At 40.8% G+C, this 20,559-nt stretch overlaps 1 protein-coding gene across 3 annotated transcripts in view; it reads right to left on the minus strand.

Moving 5' to 3' along the window:
* The window catches only part of PUM3 (pumilio RNA binding family member 3), a 37,957-nt gene extending 18,160 nt beyond the window's left edge, over positions 1–19,797 (minus strand). For all 3 annotated transcript variants that reach the window (XM_084834402.1, XM_084834403.1, XM_084834404.1), the window contains exons 1-13: positions 19,722–19,797; positions 18,203–18,294; positions 16,724–16,906; positions 15,674–15,809; positions 14,734–14,809; positions 13,724–13,817; positions 13,576–13,642; positions 12,215–12,389; positions 9,279–9,382; positions 8,777–8,855; positions 7,690–7,788; positions 6,444–6,497; positions 3,153–3,233 (exon numbers count right to left, since the gene is read on the minus strand). In XM_084834402.1, coding sequence (XP_084690528.1) covers positions 3,153–3,233; positions 6,444–6,497; positions 7,690–7,788; positions 8,777–8,855; positions 9,279–9,382; positions 12,215–12,389; positions 13,576–13,642; positions 13,724–13,817; positions 14,734–14,809; positions 15,674–15,809; positions 16,724–16,906; positions 18,203–18,284 — 1,230 coding nt within the window. In that variant the 5' untranslated portion in view covers positions 18,285–18,294; positions 19,722–19,797. The remainder of the gene's footprint in view (positions 1–3,152; positions 3,234–6,443; positions 6,498–7,689; positions 7,789–8,776; positions 8,856–9,278; positions 9,383–12,214; positions 12,390–13,575; positions 13,643–13,723; positions 13,818–14,733; positions 14,810–15,673; positions 15,810–16,723; positions 16,907–18,202; positions 18,295–19,721) is intronic.
* Positions 19,798–20,559: the final 762 nt, after the last annotated feature.

Genomic DNA, 20,559 nt, shown 5'->3' on the forward strand with positions numbered 1-20,559 from the left:
CAATTATGTTTGGCAAATCCTATACACCAGAGGCCCTTCCAGCCACAAGTTATGCTTTAGCCTTTCACCTTAAATGCTCACAGTATCAAGCAGCAGCATGGTGACTTTAACACTTGCAAATCCCAAAGTTGCCCTTTCGAGTTCATGGGATGGAGAATAGAAAAGGCCTCCCTTGTACCCATCTTTATGCCTTGTCCCAGATTTATGTGTGCAGCAGATAAGTTGCAACGGTACCACAAGGTGCATGCGTACATGCTGTAAGTATAAGTTTAATCTGCTCTGCACAGCAGCCCGTGAATGCAAAACCTCCAACGACAGCTGCTACCATGACAGGACTGTGTCTCCTGATGTTGCCAGAAAATCAGCTTAATCTAACACAACCAGGTGGCGTATGTAGCAATAGTATATTTATCACAGAGAGATGGGAATAGTCAGGGACAATACTAATGCAATATTGTAGATAATAGTTTTACTCTTTATTTTAATAAAGTAGCTCTCAAATTACAGCATTACCATCTTCTATGAATGGTGGAAGAAGGTGCTTATCCACCTTTTTGACAGAAATTCCCTTTGGTGCATTTTGCAGTTGTGGACTTTCCTAAGAATTCACTGTACATGACAACTAGATACCACACAATAAAATTAAGGGATGAAGTATCAGGCAGAGCAATCCTAGGTTTGGGGGGAAGTGAACTGGCACATTACCCGCCACTTCCAAAGGACTACTGGCTCATCTTTTCCCCTGTTGCTAGCTGCTTTAAAAAAAAAAGATGCTCCCCCCTCCCAGTGAAAGTAGTGGGAGGGAAAATACCTCTGCCACTCTGAAGCTAATGAAGGCAAGGAGCCCAGTCCTGGGGCCTCATAAGGAATGGGGGGCCTTGGAATTGGCGGACCCCAAGCCACCTCTGCCCTGGAACACCCTGTTTTGGGGCCCACTTCCAGCAGCGAAACTGCCGGTGGATTTTCCAGCCAGTGGTTCTGGGGGTTATATGGTGCTTGTTCTCCTAGTGGCTATTTTGTTTGTTTAAAGGTTAAGTGATATAGATACAACTTGGCAAACATTAATAATGAATTAAGCATTCAAGAAGTCCTCAAATGCCCAAGTGATGTTAGATTCTCAAAATCACCTTCAGTCGGCTCAGTTACTTGTTCAAAACTTTTCAGTGGTAGCCATACATAAAGGTATTCAAAGGCTTTTATAATTATCAGTAATAAAGGCCTCTATGGGACTGTGTAATATAATAAAACTATCACCACAGCTACCTCTGAAATCATTAGTATGGCTAGAAGTCTTTTGGGACTTCTATTGTTTACAGCACAATTCTTTACAGTACTTTGAAGTTCTGCAATATTTTCCCTGGAACCGTTTGGTATGATAGCTGCTAAGGCCTTGTGGGATTAAAAAATAAAACAGCAGATTCTCTGTGCGAAAGTGTAATATTTTGAGCATTTAAGACTGCAGCTTCAGGACATTATTACAACAGCCACTACAACCACTTCTGAGAGTAACTACAGTTCCTACCGAATTATCTTTTTGACACTTGAAAATCTGCTTCTTGGAACTTGTTGCTTACATTAAGAAACAGCTGCCATATATTTCTTAGGATAGCTATATTGCACAACCATTAAAGACTTTTAGGAACTGTCCAAAGCCACAGAAGATCCAGTCATGGCTCTCTCACAATCTTGTCTAGTATGACCCTCGGTCTAATATTTAATAATGCCGCCCACCAATTTATCCAGAACAGATGCAAGTCTAACTGGCCTGTCGTCATGGCTCCCCCACCAGTAGAAAGAAAAGCTATCCATTTCCCCATTCAATCAGGATTTTAAAATTTGATCTTCAGCTTTGGCCAGAATGCTGAAATAGGATTATAGCTAAAAGCATTTAAATGAGCAGGATGATTTCATTAAAGGTGGCAGTTAAACAATAGCATATACATAAGATAAATATACCAGAACAGCAAAAAAAAAAAACACCAAAAAATCAGTACCTGTGAACTAGACACAAATATTTTTTTTCGGGATCAAAAATAAACTGCCATTCTGACTAAGATAGTTCTACATTTCTGGGGTGAGAAATTAGCAACCCTACTGACAACCATTTTTCATGCTGCCCTGTCATAATAGTATTATTAGCTATACATTATTTCCTACTGAGGCAGAAATTTATGCAGGATTAAAACATACAATGGGCCAGTCTGCACAATCACCACCTGGCCGGCTTGGCTTTTGTTGGAGGGTTAAACAACCTTCCAACAACCCATTGGTTATTTGAGGGTTGTTTAATCATGCTGCCCAGATTCAGACAACACAATAAGCTGCGGCAGGCAGTGATTATGCAGTTAATTATTATTTAAGCCACAGTGGTTTGTTTTGATTGTGTGTACCAAGCCAAGGTGTTCTAGCTGCAGTTTTGAGACAAATCATTTAAGGCTTAAATAATTTTAAGCAGTGTAGAATACAAAAGCCTACCCGAAAAAAATTACATTTCTAGGGGTTAATCGGATCCTCATAACACAGGAGAGCCCCGTTTTCCATCCTGCTTCCTCCAGCCCCATCCCTGTGCAAACACACACTGGTACAAGATCAAGTAAGCATATTCCTTAACTGACAGAGGAGTGTGCCGAGTGCCAATATATTTGGGGATGGGAGAGAGAAATGAGGTTCTTATGTACTGTGGATATTCTCTTGCACACGGACACTCAAGCCCTTTGTGTGTGTGTGTGTGTGTGTGTGTGCGCGCGTGCGCATGTGTGTGTGTAAGCATTTATGGATAATACATTATGCTGGACCTCAATATTTTTAATATAGTCTGAAATAGCGTAACTTGAATTATCCTCCTTTAGTATCAAGATAAAAAGAAAAGCTTCATTCTGCCAGACATATTTAAATCCCAAGCATAATCAACCACAGTCATTTTAAAAGTTTCCAGCACATTAAAAAAAATTAAGTCAAAGCAGCAGGTAATTAACAATAGCATTCTAATTAACAAAATCAAAGTGACAGGAAAAGACAACATGACTTTTAAAAGAAAAAAAACAGTTTGAAAATCTAGCATAAAACCTACTGCAATATCTCCAACATAATGTATATTTTTATGTTAAGTGAACTGGGAAATCTTGAGAATCTTAAGAAATTAGATTACTTACAGATATAATTAGCTGTTTCACAAGCTTGGTGTCATCAATACAGTCAAATGCCGCCAGCAAAACCAAGTGTGAGAATTCACCCTGAAATATGAACCAGAAAACCAAGAACACAGTAAGATACAAAAACCCGGTTAGCCAACCGGGCTGGCCAGGCACACTAAAGATCATCAACAATGACTGTTCATCTCAGATCAAAAGGCTCAAACAATTATAAATGGGGATTTGACTAAACCTTATGAGATACAAAGAGGAACAAGACAAGGTTGCCCATTGTCACCGCTACTGTTTATATTGGTTTTAGAATTATTGAACAGAGATATAAGACAGGATGATTGAATTACAGGAATAAAGATTAAAAAGGAGAAATATAAGCTGAGGGCTTTTGCAGATGACTTGGTGTTTATGTTGGAAGAACCTTTAAAGGGAACTGAAATTTTAATGAAAAAATTAAAAGAATTTGGAGCAGTGGCAGGGTTCAAAGTTAATAAACAGAAAACAATTTTTAACAAAGAATACGAATGTTCAAGAAAAAACAAGTTGATGAATAAGATTGGCTTCCAAACTGAAAAGAAAGTAAAATATTTGGGAGTCTTCTTGACAAAGATGAATTGTATGCTTTTTCAAAATAACTATGTTAAAGTGTGGAATGAAATTAAACAAAACCTATTAAAATGGAAAAAATTACAACTATCACTTTTGGGAAGAATTGCAACGATCAAAATGAATGTATTACCTAGAATGTTATTTTTGTTTCAAATGATACCCATTATTACATCGGATTTACCTTTTAAGCAGTGGCAGAGAGATATAACGAAGTTTATATGGCAAGCACAAAAACCAAGAGTTAAAATAAAAATTTTACAAGATGCAAAGGAAAGAGGTGGCTTGGGATTATCAGATTTTAAAACCTATTTTTCTGCCTGCTGCTTGATGTGGATGAAGGAATGGGTGACATTGAAAAACAGAAGACTTTTAGAACTAGAAGGACATGAATTGAAATATGGGTGGCATGGTTATTTGTGGTATGATAAAACAAAAGTGAATGTAGATTTTAATAATCATTAGATAAGAAGGGCTGTATTAAGAATTTGGAATATAAATTAAGGTTCTATCAAAAAATACCACGTTGGGTATCTTCACAAGAAGCAATGCATAGAACAGAATTTGATAGCACATATAAATGGATAAGATATAATGATTTACTGGAACAAGGGGAATATAAGTTAAAATCAAGGGAAAGCTTATTAGAAGAAGGTCATGTATGTCAGTGGTTTTCATATTTGCAAATTAAAGAAAGGTTTAAAATAGATGAGAAAAATGGTGGATTTGAATCTGAGTTTGAAACAGCACTGTGTATAAATGATGAACATGTTATTGCTGAACTGCATAAATTACTGTTAAGGTATGAGGCAGAGGATGAACAAGTAAAAGATTGTATGATAAAATGGGCACAAAATGTTGGTCATAATATCAATGGAAGAGTGGGAAAGTATGTGGGGAAAAGATTTAAAATTTACTTTATGTACAAGTCTTAAAGAGAATTTTTATAAGATGATGTATAGGTGGTGTATGTCACCATTTAAATTGTCTAAAATGTATAAAGGTGTTTCTGGAAAATGTTGGAAATGTGAAGATCAAGAGGGAACATTTTACCATTTATGGCGGACTTGTAAAAAAGCTAAAACATTTTGGAAAAGAATAAAGTCATTAGTTCAAAGAATACTAAGACTACTATAGAATTAAAGCCAGAAACCTTTTTATTTGGACTAACAGATAAAAACGTAAAAGAGAAGGGGGGGAACCCTCTTTCTCTACATGACAACAGCTGCAAGGTTATTGTATGCACAGAAGTGGAAGAATGAAACAATACCAACTGTGAGCGAGTGGACCATGAAAATGATGGAGCTGGCAGAGATGGCAAAACTTACTATTATAAATAAAGAAGGATCAACAACTAAATTTCTGTTAGATTGGAAAACTTTTATAGAATTTGTACAAGAAATAGAGAAAAATGATAACTATGTATGTCAATTTTTATGAGATGGTTCTTTTTTTGTTGTTGTCAAAATTAGGAGAGAAATGAGATAATGTCTGTGAACTCAATGTATGATATTCAACTAAGATAAGAACTAGAGAATAATAGTAAGCATTTGTTGTGTAAGGGGAGTCAAAGGCAATATCTTACAATCTTAAGAGATATTTTAGTTTATGTGTATTGTGTGTTTATGTTTATGTTGTTGTGTTTTGTTTTTCTTTAAAAAAAAATAAAAATAATTATATCAAAAAACACACACCAATGACTGTTCATCTCAACTGAGACAAGATCCATCAAGATCCGATAAGTGATTTTATTAACATGCTATGATATTTAAATTATATTTTGTTCAAAGCAAATAAAGCCTGCAATCTATGTACCTTTATTTGAAATTAAACCCCACTAAACTGTGTGAATCTTACTTCAGAGTAAACATCCTTTAGATTGCAATGCTAGACTGTTGTGAAGAATGCTAGACTGTTGTGAAGGATGCTGTGTTAACTTCGAAGCAACTATGTTATCTCTACATTGGTTCTGAGTGAAACATATCCATTTCAACTGAAGACCTGTTCTACGGAATAAAGTTTATTTATTCAGTAGATGAGCTAGGAATCAAGCCTCAGAAGAATACAAATTTGTTTTAGGCAAGACACAAGCCATGAATGCAAGCTTTTGATAGAAGTTAACACAAACCTCAGCTGCACAAAAATGCGTTTACACGCGTCCTGTCCTTCGTCCTTTGCTATGGAACTCTCTTCTACTTTTGTCTAGGTTCATATGATTTCTTGGAACTCATATTTAAAAACACAGTATACTGATGTTTCTCACATAGTGCCTGTGCCCTTTATAAAGATTGTTCTTACAGTTAACTCCTGCAGGAGCCATAGCTTAGTGGTAGAGCACATGCTTTGCATGCAGAAGGTCTCAGGCCATCTTAACGCAGGGCTAGGAAAGCATTCTTCCGGAACCCCTGGAGAGCCACTGCTAATCAATGTTGACAATACGGAGCTAGATGGACCAAAGGTCTGACAACATATCAGGGAGCTTCCTATATTAACTTCTGAATTCATAGCCCCACATAGATCATAGGCTTTGCAACTCACAACACCATGGAAGAGATCATTTTAGGCTGCAACTATAAACCTACTAAGGAGCAGGCCTCACTTGAGCAAAGTGGGATTTACTTCTTAGTTAACATGCACAGGACAAGACTGCACTACATGTGATTACCCAGACTGTACTTCAAAAATACTTACAGTAGCTATTTTTTCTACGTACGTCTTCATGGTTTTTACAATGACTTTTCTATCCTAGCAAAGGAAATGGAGAAACAGTGATGAGCCTGTAACTTTAGAAAGGAATATACTGCTACATTATATAAATTTCAGAACGTAACATACTTATTAAATAAATACAAAACATTTGGGGCCAAAGACCCCTTGAGAGGTCCAAGTGACTTATCAGCCCCTCTTCTATATGAGGAACAGAAAACCATCCTGCAGAGCTCTTTTAAGGACTGGCCAGTGCACTGCAAAATATCCCTCAACCACTCCTACTTTGCTGAGCTCTCAAATGCCATGTAGCCAGTAGTTCACTGGGAAAGCACATCATATATGAATACCAGATCTATCAACATTTCCCCAGAGTGCGCTTCAAAAGTTATTATAAATCTAAAATCTTATTGCCAAACATCACAGTTGGATTTAGCATACCTAATCTTCCTTTATTAAATCCCAAAGAGCAGTCTCATGGACTGAATCTAAGCAGACATGCAGGCTACTTTTAGGAGAGGGTATTCAATGGGTCATTGCTTTGTTCTGCCTCTTTCAATTCATAAATACTGCAGTCTAAAGAAAGGGGAGCTTTAGAAGATTCCAACATTGTCTCTTGACAAACAATAACACAGGGATGCACAACTCAAATCACACGTCCCACAAAGATGTATTTTGAATTCCCTCAAGGGATTAGTAATAGACACGGGAGGGAGGTGCAATCAGCCTGCAGGTCTTATGCTGTGCTGGCCTGCCATAAAAGCAAGCAACAGGGAGTTGTGTTGAGAACTCTCTCTCCCCACCAACCCCCTCTCCAGCTCTGGAAAAGCTGGACCACATATCCCGACAGTACCACAGTTTACATACAAGGTTCAGCTTTTAAGTAATTTACAGAAGGAAGACAAATCTCTCTCTAGTCTGGATTTACAGCATGCCTATAGGGCACCATGATAAAGACTACCATGTAATATTTGCCAAAACTAGTTTATAATCCTTAGGATCTCTCAAATACTATAATAAAATGGGTAGGTGATTCCATACTTCCTTGCACCACAATCACATTTGCCAAAGTCAGGCACAGTTGACTTTGTTAGGGAAATGGCTTCCTCGTGTCTGGGAAAAGGCTCCCTAGTGCAAGTTTTTAGAGGGAGGCCACACACATTTTTATTCAACCGACTCACATTAATTAGAGTAGGACTTTGACACAGACAAGCTACTTCTCATACAGTACCTTGGGGGTCCCATGCCACAAGCAATGCATGGCTACTCTAGCTCCATCATGTGTGTGCGCCAAGTAGATTACAGCTTCTCTACATGCTTCAATCATTTCCTAGACAAAGAGCAATAACTTTAAGGAGATGGATTGAGAAATGTAACAAAAACACACAATCTACAATAATATGAACACGATTTGATCTGATCTGTAACCTGCATTGCCTCTTCTTACAACCAGGACTGGAAAAATACTTCAAATTCCTAGAACTCAGCATCCCATTTTTAACACAGAGGAGAGTTTGTCTTCTGTAACGATTACTACCAAAAATGCAAGTGTGTTCTTTTCCTTGTCATTACACTGATAGCAGCCTGCAGTAAATAAGAACTTCTAACTTCAGATATCCAAATACAACCAGAACGGAATAAATGCAGGTGACCACCCTGATTCAACTCTAGTCATGGTTAAAGATTATATTATTCATGACTAGCTGTGCAAGAAAGAGGATAAGGATGTGCATCCCACTGAAAACAATGGAGGTAAGGCTATATCTATACTCGCATGTGCATTAAAGCTACACTGCCGATTCCTTTTTAATTATATAATTTTTAAAATTTTGTTTCCCAATACCATAATTCAATACTTCAACTTAACACATATATAGCATCTCTACAGTTGCTAAATAACCTGGTCATAACTTATTCCAATAATTGATAAATGGTATCCAACTTCTTTGGAAAGTCTGGATGGAGTTCATTCTTCCCTCCCATAGCAACTTATAACTTGTGATCTTACTCATTACCGTGGCAGCCCAACTCATCTTTTTCCATTCTACCAGACACGATAGGCATGCTGATCACTAATGCCTAACCCAGCCGGTGCAGAATGCACAAAACCTGCTAATCCACACAGATCTCTTTAGTTGGATCAGAGTGGACAAGTTGTTGGTTAAAATGCCCAAATAACAAGATGGCACTGAATACTTGGTGCCCAACTCCGCAGTTTATTCATTAATGTGAAAACAGATCATTAAAATTTTACTTATTTATTTATTTATTTCATTTCTATACCACCCAACAACTAAAGTCAAAGTACCATTACTTACAGATCTCTGTCTAGGGACTGCATGAGTAAAGAAGTCCAAAAAAACTTTATGTACCAATGAATGCTTTATTACAGCTTCTCTGTAAGATAAGGAAAAAAGTAAACAGGCATTTGTATTTACAGAGTAATGTGAAATATTGGCATTCAACAGCACATGGAATTGTATTTGCCAGAGGCCTTAGGCTGTCATTTGCAGTAGTATTCAAGATTGTGCTTGCCAAAAAAAACAAGTTCTCAGCAGGACCTAGCTAAGTTATGAGTATCAAGTGTCTGTCTGTAGGGATAGAGACAGTAAGGGGAAGAAGTTTGAGCTTGTTTTTTTGAAGAACCTTTGGGTCTTACCACAAACTTAAAAGGGGCAAGTTGCGCTTATGTGTTTAATTAGTCACCAGGGTAAGAATTATTCTGATTTTGCCAATTTAAATGTCACCACTTCAAATGTATCCTTACAAGCGCCCCACACAATCGGCTGAGAGAAGCGTGCCATAAGTTGTTGTTCTTACTTTTGAGCCATTGGGGTAAGGATCTGTTTCATTTCATCCATAATGGCCTCCCGCTTTTCAGGCTGAGCTTCCAACACTTCATTCAGAGTCTGGTGATCTGGTGACTGAAATGAAGACAAACCACTATATTGAATTTTAATGACATCAAAGTTGCAGGAGCCAAGGGACAAGGAAGGAAGAAATTTAACCACACTATAAAACAATTTTGGGCAGAATCTAAAGGGGTGCTTACGCCTGCTCTGATTCCCTTACTCCTCACCAATTTCCATCGACAAGCAGGACCCACTGCTTGCGAAAGGAAAATTTAGCACTTCTAGGGCAACTGGAAATGAGCGAAAATGGTTGTTTCTGGAACAGGGTAGGTCGGAGCTTGCATAAGGGAGATCTACCGATGTACCCCAATCAAGAAACGAAAATTTCTGCTCACCACTTCCCAGACCCCCCGCTTGCAAAACGAATCAGTGGGGGCTTAAGTGCCCTGCTGGATTTTGCCCTGTATCTGCAGACAGATATTCTTAAATGTGGCATCGTGACTTCATTAAGTCCAATTCAGCGATTCAGAACATGCATAGGACTTCTGAAGAAAACCGGTTTCCTAAGAGTAATGCTGGGGGCAACTCCACACACATATCCCAAGAGACTAAGGAGAGCCATCTCTGAAACTGCACTGAACGAAAAAGCCTATGCTTACATTACAGCGTCCCACTGAACTCCAAATTAGGCAATGCAGAATTAAGTCACACTGAGATGACTTCTATGTAAGTACGTTTGGGATCACATTGTAATCTGCAAATGGAATCAGCAGGGTGGGGTGGTGCCTATTAAAGTGGCTGAAGCAGCCTTTATTCATCCAGCTTTTTAAAAGGTTAGAACAGCAGGTCTGAGTACTCATTACATTCATTTTCATAGCTACCATTTTCAAAGGAAGGTATGGTTTCTCATTAGTGTGCGAAGTAGAACTCCTGTTAATTGGTCTCTTATTAAAGAAAGCCACAAAGCATAATCTATAGCTCTTGAAGAATATGATAAAACACACAATGAAAGCAGAATTTCAGTAACGGCACATTAGTATTCATGGTTTCAAAGTTTTTCAAAGAACTTCATTAAACCTTAAATTCTAGTAGACATTAGAATAGTGCTATTCAGATCCCCAAATACTAAAATATCTAATAAATCAACCCCTTATTGAATGTAAACCAAGGATTACTTTTTAAAACTTTAAAACTGAACACTCTGATCAATGGGGGGGGGGGGCGGCATGCACGGTGGGGGGGCAGACCTGAAATGACCTGAAACTAAAAATAAATATGAAATGCTACTATAAAATTCCCTAACTCTTCAGTATTTCTGCCTGCAGGATTAGCATTGAACATTTCACACCAGACAAGTTAAAATATAGGTACAAGCCTTGAAAGTCAGCCTCTGCCATTAATTTGGACCAAGGCCAAATAATGCCAACCTCCAAAGAAGAGCAACACAGCATAGGTTCAAAGTCCAGTACATTTCTGAAGTAATTACTGTGATGCTCCTGCCCTGGATTCTACCTTTTCCAGCTTCCACTTGATGAAACTGAGAAGAAAACCACCTTGGGATGTCTGCCTCTGCTGGGTCAGTTGTTCTCACTAACATTCCAAGCTTCAGCCCTTTTTATGCTCTGGGTTAAAGAGACGCCCAATATGCCTAACTGGCTCCCTCTACCCAATACAGGAGGAGTAACATGGAAATATGTTTCTAATGGAAACACAGTAAGACAAACCAATACGTGGGATTTTGAAACTAAAAACAAGCAAATAAAATGTAATCAATACAAGAATTATATATTATTACTAATCAGTCTACCCTTGGTCCTAACCTCCCTGCCTACTCCATCCCTTCTAAATCCTATTCCCAATACCCCACTCACTAGACGTAGTTTCCTCAATCCCCAAGGACCTATCTGACTTCTGTCAGTTCATTCTTTTTATATCCTCAGAATACACACACACAGCCCCCCCCCCACCTTTCACTCACTCTCTAACACTCTATTAATCCTATCTTATCTGTGTCGCATTTAACAATGCAAACACATACATTAATATAACAGGCATATGTTAAAGGTAAAGGTGTCCCCAACCAGTCGTGTCTGACTCTAGGGTGTGGTGCTCATCCCCATTTCTAAGCCGAAGAGCCAGTGCTGTCCGAAGACGCTTCCGTGGTCATGTGGCCGGCGTGACTGAACACCAAGGTGCATGGAACCCTGTTACCTTTCCCGCCTATTTATCTACTTGCAATTTTTTGCTTTCAAACTGCTAGGTTGGCAGGAGCTGGGACTGAAGACGGGAGCTCACTCTGTCATGCAGCACTCGGGTCTCGAACTGCTGTCCTGCCGACCTTCCAGTCTGCAGTTCAGCGTCTTAACCACTAAGCCACCATGGCCCCATAGGCATGTTACAGTTACCTTAAATACACTCACTCACACACACACCAAGTATCTATGCATCTGGCTGCACCGCACTACAGCTTTAATGAAGGTACAAAGATATTAATTAGAATCACGTGAACCACAGATCTGTTTTAAAAATAGAAGATCTCTTAGTCTTCATCACTGCAAAGTTATTTGCAGGGTGGATGGAGAATTCTCTCTCTAATGCACAAACTGGGCAGATCTCTTCTGGCCCCAACAATTATCTACTCCAAGAAGGGTTCTAAAATGCAGGAGAGAAATACAGTTTTGTGGGTGGGGCAAGTCACATGGGCACCAGTGATGATGCATGTACTGAATAAAGACAGATGGGCACTCCTTCAGGACTCCTGCTCCAGAACTAAGTTGTTGCATTTTCCATTTACATTTGCCTGACCTTCCTTTTTTCTCTCATAACTCGCCCTATTTTTAGATGATAATGTGGGGAAAAGCTACAAAAACGTTTGTGAAAGAGCAAGCTGTCAAAATAGATTACCTTGTAGACTTGGAATGTATTCCCATAAAGCTCCTCTGTCAACATGTTTCTTTGCTCCAAAATGGCTTTGTCGTTGTATGCGTACTCTACCACAGCAGATGCCTCAGCATGGCGTAGCATCTTTCTCACCTCACCTTTAAAGCTTTTGATTATTTCTGCAATTTGTGGCTTTGTTCTGTTCCAGAAAGAAGTGTGAATATATGGATAGGAACAGCCAGCAGATCAGAACAAAAGAAAAGAAAAGCAGGTGAGCAACTTTTGATCAGCGCTCCCCAACCTAGTGTCCTCCAGATGTTTTCGCCTACCACTCTTATCAATGCTTGACCACTGGCCATGCTGGCTGGGGCTGACTCAAGTTGTAGTGCAACACATCTGGAGGGTGCCAGGTTGCAGAAGACTGTTGTAAGTGATCACTTTTTAAATACATCCCCCCAAAATTGCCCCCCCCACACACACACCCTACTCAGCAGGTCTAAATCACAGGCCTATCCTAGAATGACGAGGGCTCACACACTTTGGCTCTGCTTAGTAGCAAGCTATCACTTTTGGCTTCTTGTTATCAAGCCTGCCCTTCTCTGGAGTCTGCTGGCACATGTACCAACATGGGGCGGGGGGTTGTCAGTCTCCCATACTGACCTGGTCATTGCAGGACTGCACGGGTGAACACAGCCTGAAAGCTGGGCGGGGAATGTGTGGCCCTCCAGATGTTGGTGGACTGCAACTCCCATGAGCCCTAGCCAGCAGAGCCAATGGGGAGGGATGGTTCAGCAGTACCTGGAGGGCCACATGTTGCCCATCTCTGGTCTATAGAAACAACCTTGCCAAACAAACTGGGTTTTATTTGCATTGCGTATTGATCCGCAGTAGATTATGTCTATTGCTATGAGGAGCTGCTTTAGAAATATAAATTCAATTATTAATATAAACTAAGCCAGCCTTTTTTTTTTCAGACAAGCGCAGGCATTAGCAGTAGCCAGACACTAGGAGGAGACCAAAAAAATTATTTGCCTTCTTGAGCAACAGGCCTTTGAACAGACAAGGATTTTCCAAAGTGTGGCTATGACCTCAGCGGGATCATTAAATGGAACAAGTGGATTACAAATTCCTGTTCTAGCAAAGCCCATTTTAAGCCTCTCAAGACTGCTCCAACATAGGTCAGAAGGAGATGGGTAGCCTTGGGCCAAGTCATTCTAATTAGCTTTGCTCGCCAAGCAAGGATTTGAACAAAGGCATCCCAAGTTCAACTCCAACATTCTGTCCTTTCACACTGGGTCTCTGTGGCAGGCCTGGGTACTTCAAACTGGAGAGGAAGTCACGCAAGCAAAACAAGAATCGAGTATATGGATATGCAAGATACCTACCCGTACACAAGAAGTTTCTTCACAATATTTCTGGAATACTTGGACTTACTTAGTTCAGTGAAGCTTTCTGTGGGATGAGAAATCACACTGAGAAACTAACAATAACGAAGCGCTCTGCATGCAAAGGCTAAATATCTGAAAATTATACCTCTTAATTCATCAAACACTTCTTGCCGTTGCTTCTCATCGCCAAACTGAATGTAACACTGGATGACACGGGTTGAATCATGTGCAAATGCCATCTGTGGAGATAAATGAACCCATTACTTCAAGCCATTTAGGCAGCATTATATTCTGTGTAATTTAGTACATTTGTCTTTATAGATAGCTATTAATGATATCCCTGAAAGGAGACTAAAGCCAATTGGGGCTGTAACGACATAATACATCGACAGAGAAACAAACAGTATGGGCGCACTTAGAGTGGTAAAGCCCTGGGTGAGAAATAAGCTAACCCAATTTGAAGAAAATTGCTTCAATATTTTCACCACTCCAGTATTTGGCATTTCAAGTGTTATCTACCACCAATACGTATAAAAGAAATATCTGTTATAACCTCATTTGTTACATAGTATCACATTTCTTCTTCTTACACGCCCCAAGAGATATCATGGAATCTACTTTTGCAAAGATCACGATTAACTGTGAAGTACTGGGCAAAAAATGGGCGTGATCCAGAGAATTAGGGTTTTCCTACCTCTGTAGCCCCTTGTCCCACCTGGAAAGCTGTGCCTCAGGGCTGGGGACCTTCTGGTACGGTATGTGGTATGTGGTACAGGCTCCAACAGGAGGAAAGAATTGGTGGAAATGAGCAAAGGGCTGGATGATCTCGTCTGATCTCAGAAGCTAAGCAGGGTCAGCCCTGGTTAGTACTTGGATGGGCCACTGCCTGGGAATCAGGCTACCTGCATTTAGCAGGGGGCTGGACTTGATGGTCTTGTAGGTCCCTTCCAACCCTACGATTCTATGAAATGGGGGGGGGGGAGAGAGAAACAATTGTGCAAGTGGAAATACCTTCTATTTGCAAAAGGGACAGTTCTGGATCCTAGCCATCATCATATGGGCAAGGGCAGTGCAACTCAACAAACACTTTTTCACTATTCACCCACAAAATTGTGTTGCTGTTTTTTGCTTTGTAAATGTTGCTACACTTCTTACATTTTTAATTTTCCCACGAAGTAGCTCCTGAAGTTCACCCAACAGCTTCTTGCGCTTCTCCTTGTCACAGTTTTTCCTACCAAAACAAGCAGATCCAAAGGAAAGTCAATAATTATTTTCTTCTTGATAACTGAATGTCTTGAACTTTAAGAAGTTTGTTGGCATCTAATGCTAGGAAACCATTCTAAAAAATTGTTAAAGCGTTGTTCAGAAGCAAAAAGCAATATGTCAGCAGTATAAAGATTACAATATTTCATTACTCGCTTTTTGTCCATTCTAGAGCTCAAAAATTTACAATAAAAATCATGATTTGGGGACAACACACACATGCCAGGAAAGACGGCTAATAGCCAAATGTATTGAAGATGCAATGCTGCATACCCTCTACTTTCAACTCTAATGACAAAAGAAGGTTCAGTCACTTCAGTGAAATCTGCAGGGTGACTAATGACAAAGGTCTTAATCAACATTTGTCACATTGGTACAATGAAGTGAATGATGTGGGGAGGGGGCTCTCATTTTATCCTGATACCCACACTGCAAAGTAGATCAAGCCACGGGACAGTAACTTGCCCAAGGTCATCTAGAGAGTTTCAAGGCTGAGCGGGGATTTGAACCTGGGCTTCCAACATTCAAGCCAAACCCTCAGTAGTGCTGTTAGATGGCCAACCCCACGGGAGGCTCAGTTCACAGATAATCACCTTGTCCAAAATTTTCCTTGCAGTATGCAATACTTTACCTACATTTTTTAAAACCCTGACACATGTTACTTTGCTTATCAATAATAAGCAAAACAAAACAAACATACCAATTTGCATCCTATAGTCCATCCATAAGATACAGGAGTAAACAAGGTCTGCACATGCACTACAGTGATGCGGAAGGCAGAAATCCAAGTGCAGCGTTAGGCAAGAGAAAATACAACTCATGTCATTATTACCGTCGCAGAGTTTCCCAAATCTGCTTTCCCTTCAGCACTGCATCATAGTTGGTTTTGTCATTCAGCTGTCGGCTCTGCTTCAGTTCCTTCTTTTTCTTCTTGATGTCATCCCACTTAGGCTTCTTAGGCTGCAACCCTGATGATTAAAAACTAGAATGTAATTTTTTTCTAGCACATGAACAGGCATTAAATGCCATCTGAGCCAATTAAACAGCGCCAATTATTTGGTGCAGGCTACTCTGTTTATGGGATTTTATCCAACACCAAGTCTCTTCTAATCAATTCTCATCCATTTTGCCTCTGCTTACAAATCCAACAATTTCAGTCTTGAAGAAAGAATCAGTTTTTGATTGTAACAGCTTATTTTGAAACAGTAACTACAACTTATGAAGCAGCATCATGGCAAGTCAAACCATGGGTCCATCTAGCCCAAGTCTACTCCGAAAGTATCCAAGATCTTTCCCAACTCTTCCACCCAAGCCTTTTTAAAAAGAAAAATCAAATGCAGAAGTCAAAAAAATGAGGAACCTTCTGAATGCAAAGCATGTGCTCTTATCACTGAGTTTTGGCCCCTTTTATCATGCCCATATTAAAGATGTGAGCTTGCGCAAGACAAGTTCAGGAAATTAAGAGCTTGAACTGAAATCTGAATTTGAGACTCATGGCTCATGCCATGGCAAGTCTCCTGCTGCTGCCATCTAACAAACATGACAAGGCCCAGTCTTGGAACTGAAAAGGTGGGTGGGAGATCATCCCAGCAGTTGAGTGGCAGTCACTGCACCCTCCTCAGCTCCAATGTTAGGAGGAAGGTTTGAGATTTATTACCTTTATTATTTATTAAGAATATTTATAAACCACCAGGGTGGTGTACAAGAGTATGGCCAAAGTAGTCACTGTTTGGCTGCTATGTTGAGAGGCACTGGACAATCTCAGCTGAGGCTTATAATTTTTTAATAATGCATCATGAAGACAGTTGTTGTTGTAGTATCCACTATTATACTGAAGTGTATTTTCCTTTGATAAACATACTTTAAAGAGAAGAAAACTCACCTCCTTCTTTATCATCTTGAAGTTTACGCTTCTTGGATAACTTTTCTGATAGTTGTTTACTCTTGAATTGTTTCACACCAGTTTTACCAGGCTTTTTGTTTCCTCTTTCAAATGTCTTAGATTTAAACTTGGACTTGGTGTCTTCCCCATCTTTTCTATTGAATCTCTTTGGAAAACCAGGATCTATTTCAATGTTTAAATTTTAAAAAATTATCCTAGAACCAAAACTGTACCTGTTTATATCTAAGATTATTATATACTTACAAGCCCTCTTGATAATTGGTATTGTAATTCAGAACTGCTTCTAATTTTCCCATAAATTTAACACGTTTAAGTGTACATAAGTATTAACATTCATACTGTACTTAGATATTAATACACATTTTTAAAAAGTGAAAACCCTCTTGACTCTTCAGATTGTTGGATAAAAAAGAAGATTTAACATTTGGTGGTCTTAAATACATGCAGTTATGATATTAGAGAACGTTTTTGCAGAGAATACATCTGATGCCATCCTCTATTCCTTATGCTAGTGTGGTTAAGACAACAGTTATATCTTAGAGAACATAGAAGTGCTATGTGGACAAATTCATATCAAACAGCCTTCCATTTCCCCATTTGTACATACAGTTAAGGCTGCAATCCTATGCATGTTTAGACAGAAAAAGGACCTACAACTCCCAGCATCCCCCAGCCAGCACAGTTTTTTTCTGTCTAAAGGTGCAAAGGACTGCACTCTAAGAGGAAGAAAGATGGCTTTCTTACTCACTACCCACAGTCTTCAGGAATGCATTCAAATTCCCACCAGTCAGCAACATCTATTCATCATGAGCAACACAGAGCATATAAAACGGCTGCAATATTTACTACACTTACATGGAAAAGAGTTCCAATTAAATAGGTTGGATTTACTTACTTCCATGAATACATATTTGAAGAGAACTGGAAAAAGTGCCATCACTAGTTCTGGCAAGGCAAAAAAAGGTCTAGGAAAATATCAGGGAGACTATAAATGGCACACATTTAAAGTATAACCATTTCTTTCCTGTTCCTACTTGTGTTACATTTGTATCCCACCTTTGCAACATATAGTTTTCAAGGGGGCTAACAGCAATAAAATACAAAACACCATTCAAAACCATAAAAGTCAGGTAAAGTAAAAGCAATAAAAGCAATACACAGAATTAATTCAACTAATTCTTAGATGATAATGTAAGACACCAATAGGTGGATATGGAGTGGACAGCAACAACTAAAATAATTCAGGCTCTCAGCCACTGCCAATGCACCTGGAACAGCCACCATGTGGAAGCTACTTTAAATTGCTATCCATAGTGGCTGTGTCCGTATGACAAACTGTTCGTGCACAGTGGCTTGCCATGGGAATCTGCTGGTGTCCATCATGCATTTCTGAAGGTTTGTGGTGGAACGCAAGATTTCTGAAGGTTTCATCTTTAGGAAAGATAGTATTCGTCTTACCGTTATTCTTTTTAAACTTCTTTTTACCAGGGCCTGCTTTTCCACCTTTGCCTATAAATTTCCTTTTACCTTTAGCTTCCATTTGGTTAGTGCTGCAAAACATAGAAAATGTTAGTTATTGGTTGTGATACCCTACCCCCATATGTATGCAGTATAGGACTGCAGAGATTTTATAAACTTAAAGCCGCAATGGCTCATTTGAAATATCTGTTAATACTGTTTTTTGTTTCTGTTTTTAGCAGCTAATCCTCTTCCTTTGCTTGTAAGAATTTGGCATCTCAATTACTGAGAGAGAAACGGTGAATCATTACAGTATCTTGGAAAAGGAACCTGCATCTTTGACCTGATGTGACAAGCAATTTAAAAGGCAAAAAAAAAACCCCTAATCTACTAAGACAACAGAAAGCGATGGAGAAAATAATAACATGATACTATAAGCACATAGGGGCCATAGGATGTTTCAGATCTCCCCCTCTGAGGGCAAAGAGAGAAGTCCAACCTCACAACCCCCCCTCTCAGCTGCTTCAGAATCATCGGCAGCCCTGGCTTCTCTGACCCAGGTAGAGGAAAAAGGGGGTGTTCCATGGGAGTGGATCAGGGAAGGTTTGGATCCCCAAGATCCACAGGCTTCCTATTACCCAACAAGGGTGTGGGGAGTGCTGCACCTTGACAGCCACCAGCAGAACTTGCCATTAGTTGGTCGAAACTGTAGGGTGGGCACATGTCCCACTTTACAGAGCACAGTCCTCTGTTCAAAGGGCTGTCAGAGTACAGTTCTCTGTTTGGAGGCATCCTTTACTGAAAGAGCTTTCCAGCCCAAGTCTGGTTTAAAGATAAAAGAACTAGACGAAGGGAAGGCAGGAGCCTCGAAGATGTCCATCAGTTAGTACCCAGGCAGCAGATTGCACAGGTAAGTAAACAGGTCATGTCGTCACCACCCTCCCTGCTACGGTGAGATGTACTGTATTTCTACCCAAGTTACAGTTGTATTTCAAGGTTTGCATTTCTACATAAAAATTGGTACTTGCACATTTTACACAAAACGGTGTCCTCTTTCGGTGATGCATGTCCTCTTTTGGGACAACGCGTAGGTGGCCACCCTTTACGGCAGGCTGATTGGAAAGCGGAGGAAAACTAACCCAAACACGCTGCCAGGAGACCCACTAGGTGCCCGTAAGTGGCGTTTAACAGCCCTTCACCGTCAGCGCCAGCCTGCACATGGCGACACAGAAGGCAGCCCCACTGAGCTCAATAGGGCGTACTCCCCGGGGAGCAGGAATACCAGCTTTCCTCAACCTGAGGTGTTCGGCTACAATTCCCATAATCCCCCAGCTAGCTAGGAGGGAGGATTATGGGAGTTATAATCCAACAGGCGCTAGGCTGGCGTGTAGGGCGGCAGCCGCAGCCAGGCTGAAGGAGCAGGGCCCGCCCGGCGCTCTCTAGGCTACGAGAGCGGCTCCCGACCCCGACCCGCCACGCCAGCCCCGAGCACGCGTCGTCTCCCCGCGGAAAAACTCACCCGCCGGCCGCACGTGCTCGCCTCTGGCCGAACACCGCCCTCCGCCTCTCTGGGCTGCTTTCCCCCGTTGGCCCACGGGAAGCTCGGGGGCGCGACAGTGTCATGAGCGCGTTGCCGTAAAGCAGCCCGTGGGAGTTGGGGGAACAAGGAAAAGACGGCCGCACTTCCGGTTCTCCGCCGGGCCATACCAAAAGAGCAAGGCCGGCACCATAGAGATTTGAAGGCAGAGCGGGAGACCTCCTCCTGTTCCGCATCCGGCTCTTGCCCAGCATGGAACCGGAAGTGGGGGGGTTGTGTGCAAGCTCTATGGTCCCAGGTACGCGCCCATCACTTGGCCGGCGGTGCTTGCTTTGTCTCGGCGAGGCTGCGGCGCGCTTCATCCACTGACAAAGAAGAGGAGAGTAATGCCCGCCTCCCGGCTTCCGGCTTCATTGGGGCATGAAAATCTTCATTTTATCCGGGCGGGGGGACCATCCCAGGCGGGCTTGCGTAGGAGTAAGGTCCGTAGAGCTAATTGGGACTTTCCTGAGAGCAACCGAACTGTGGTGCCGGAGAAGACTCTTGCAAGTCCCCTGGACTGCAAGGAGGTCAAATCAGTCCATCCTAAAGGAGATCAACCCCGAGTGCTCATTGGAAGGACAGATACTGAAGCTGAAGCTCCAATATTTTGGCCACCTAATGCGAAGAGAAAACTCCCTGGAAAAGACCCTGATGCTGGGAAAGACTGAAGGCAAAAGGAGTAGGGGATGACAGAGGATGAGATGGCTAGATAGCATCGCCGATGCAATGAATATGGACTTGAGCACGCTCCGGGAGAGAGCGCAGGACAGGAAGGCCT

Source organism: Heloderma suspectum, chromosome 2 (genome assembly GCF_057233095.1).
Source record: "Heloderma suspectum isolate Gila_16-S chromosome 2, 16-S_ref, whole genome shotgun sequence".
Classification (NCBI taxonomy): domain Eukaryota; kingdom Metazoa; phylum Chordata; class Lepidosauria; order Squamata; family Helodermatidae; genus Heloderma; species Heloderma suspectum.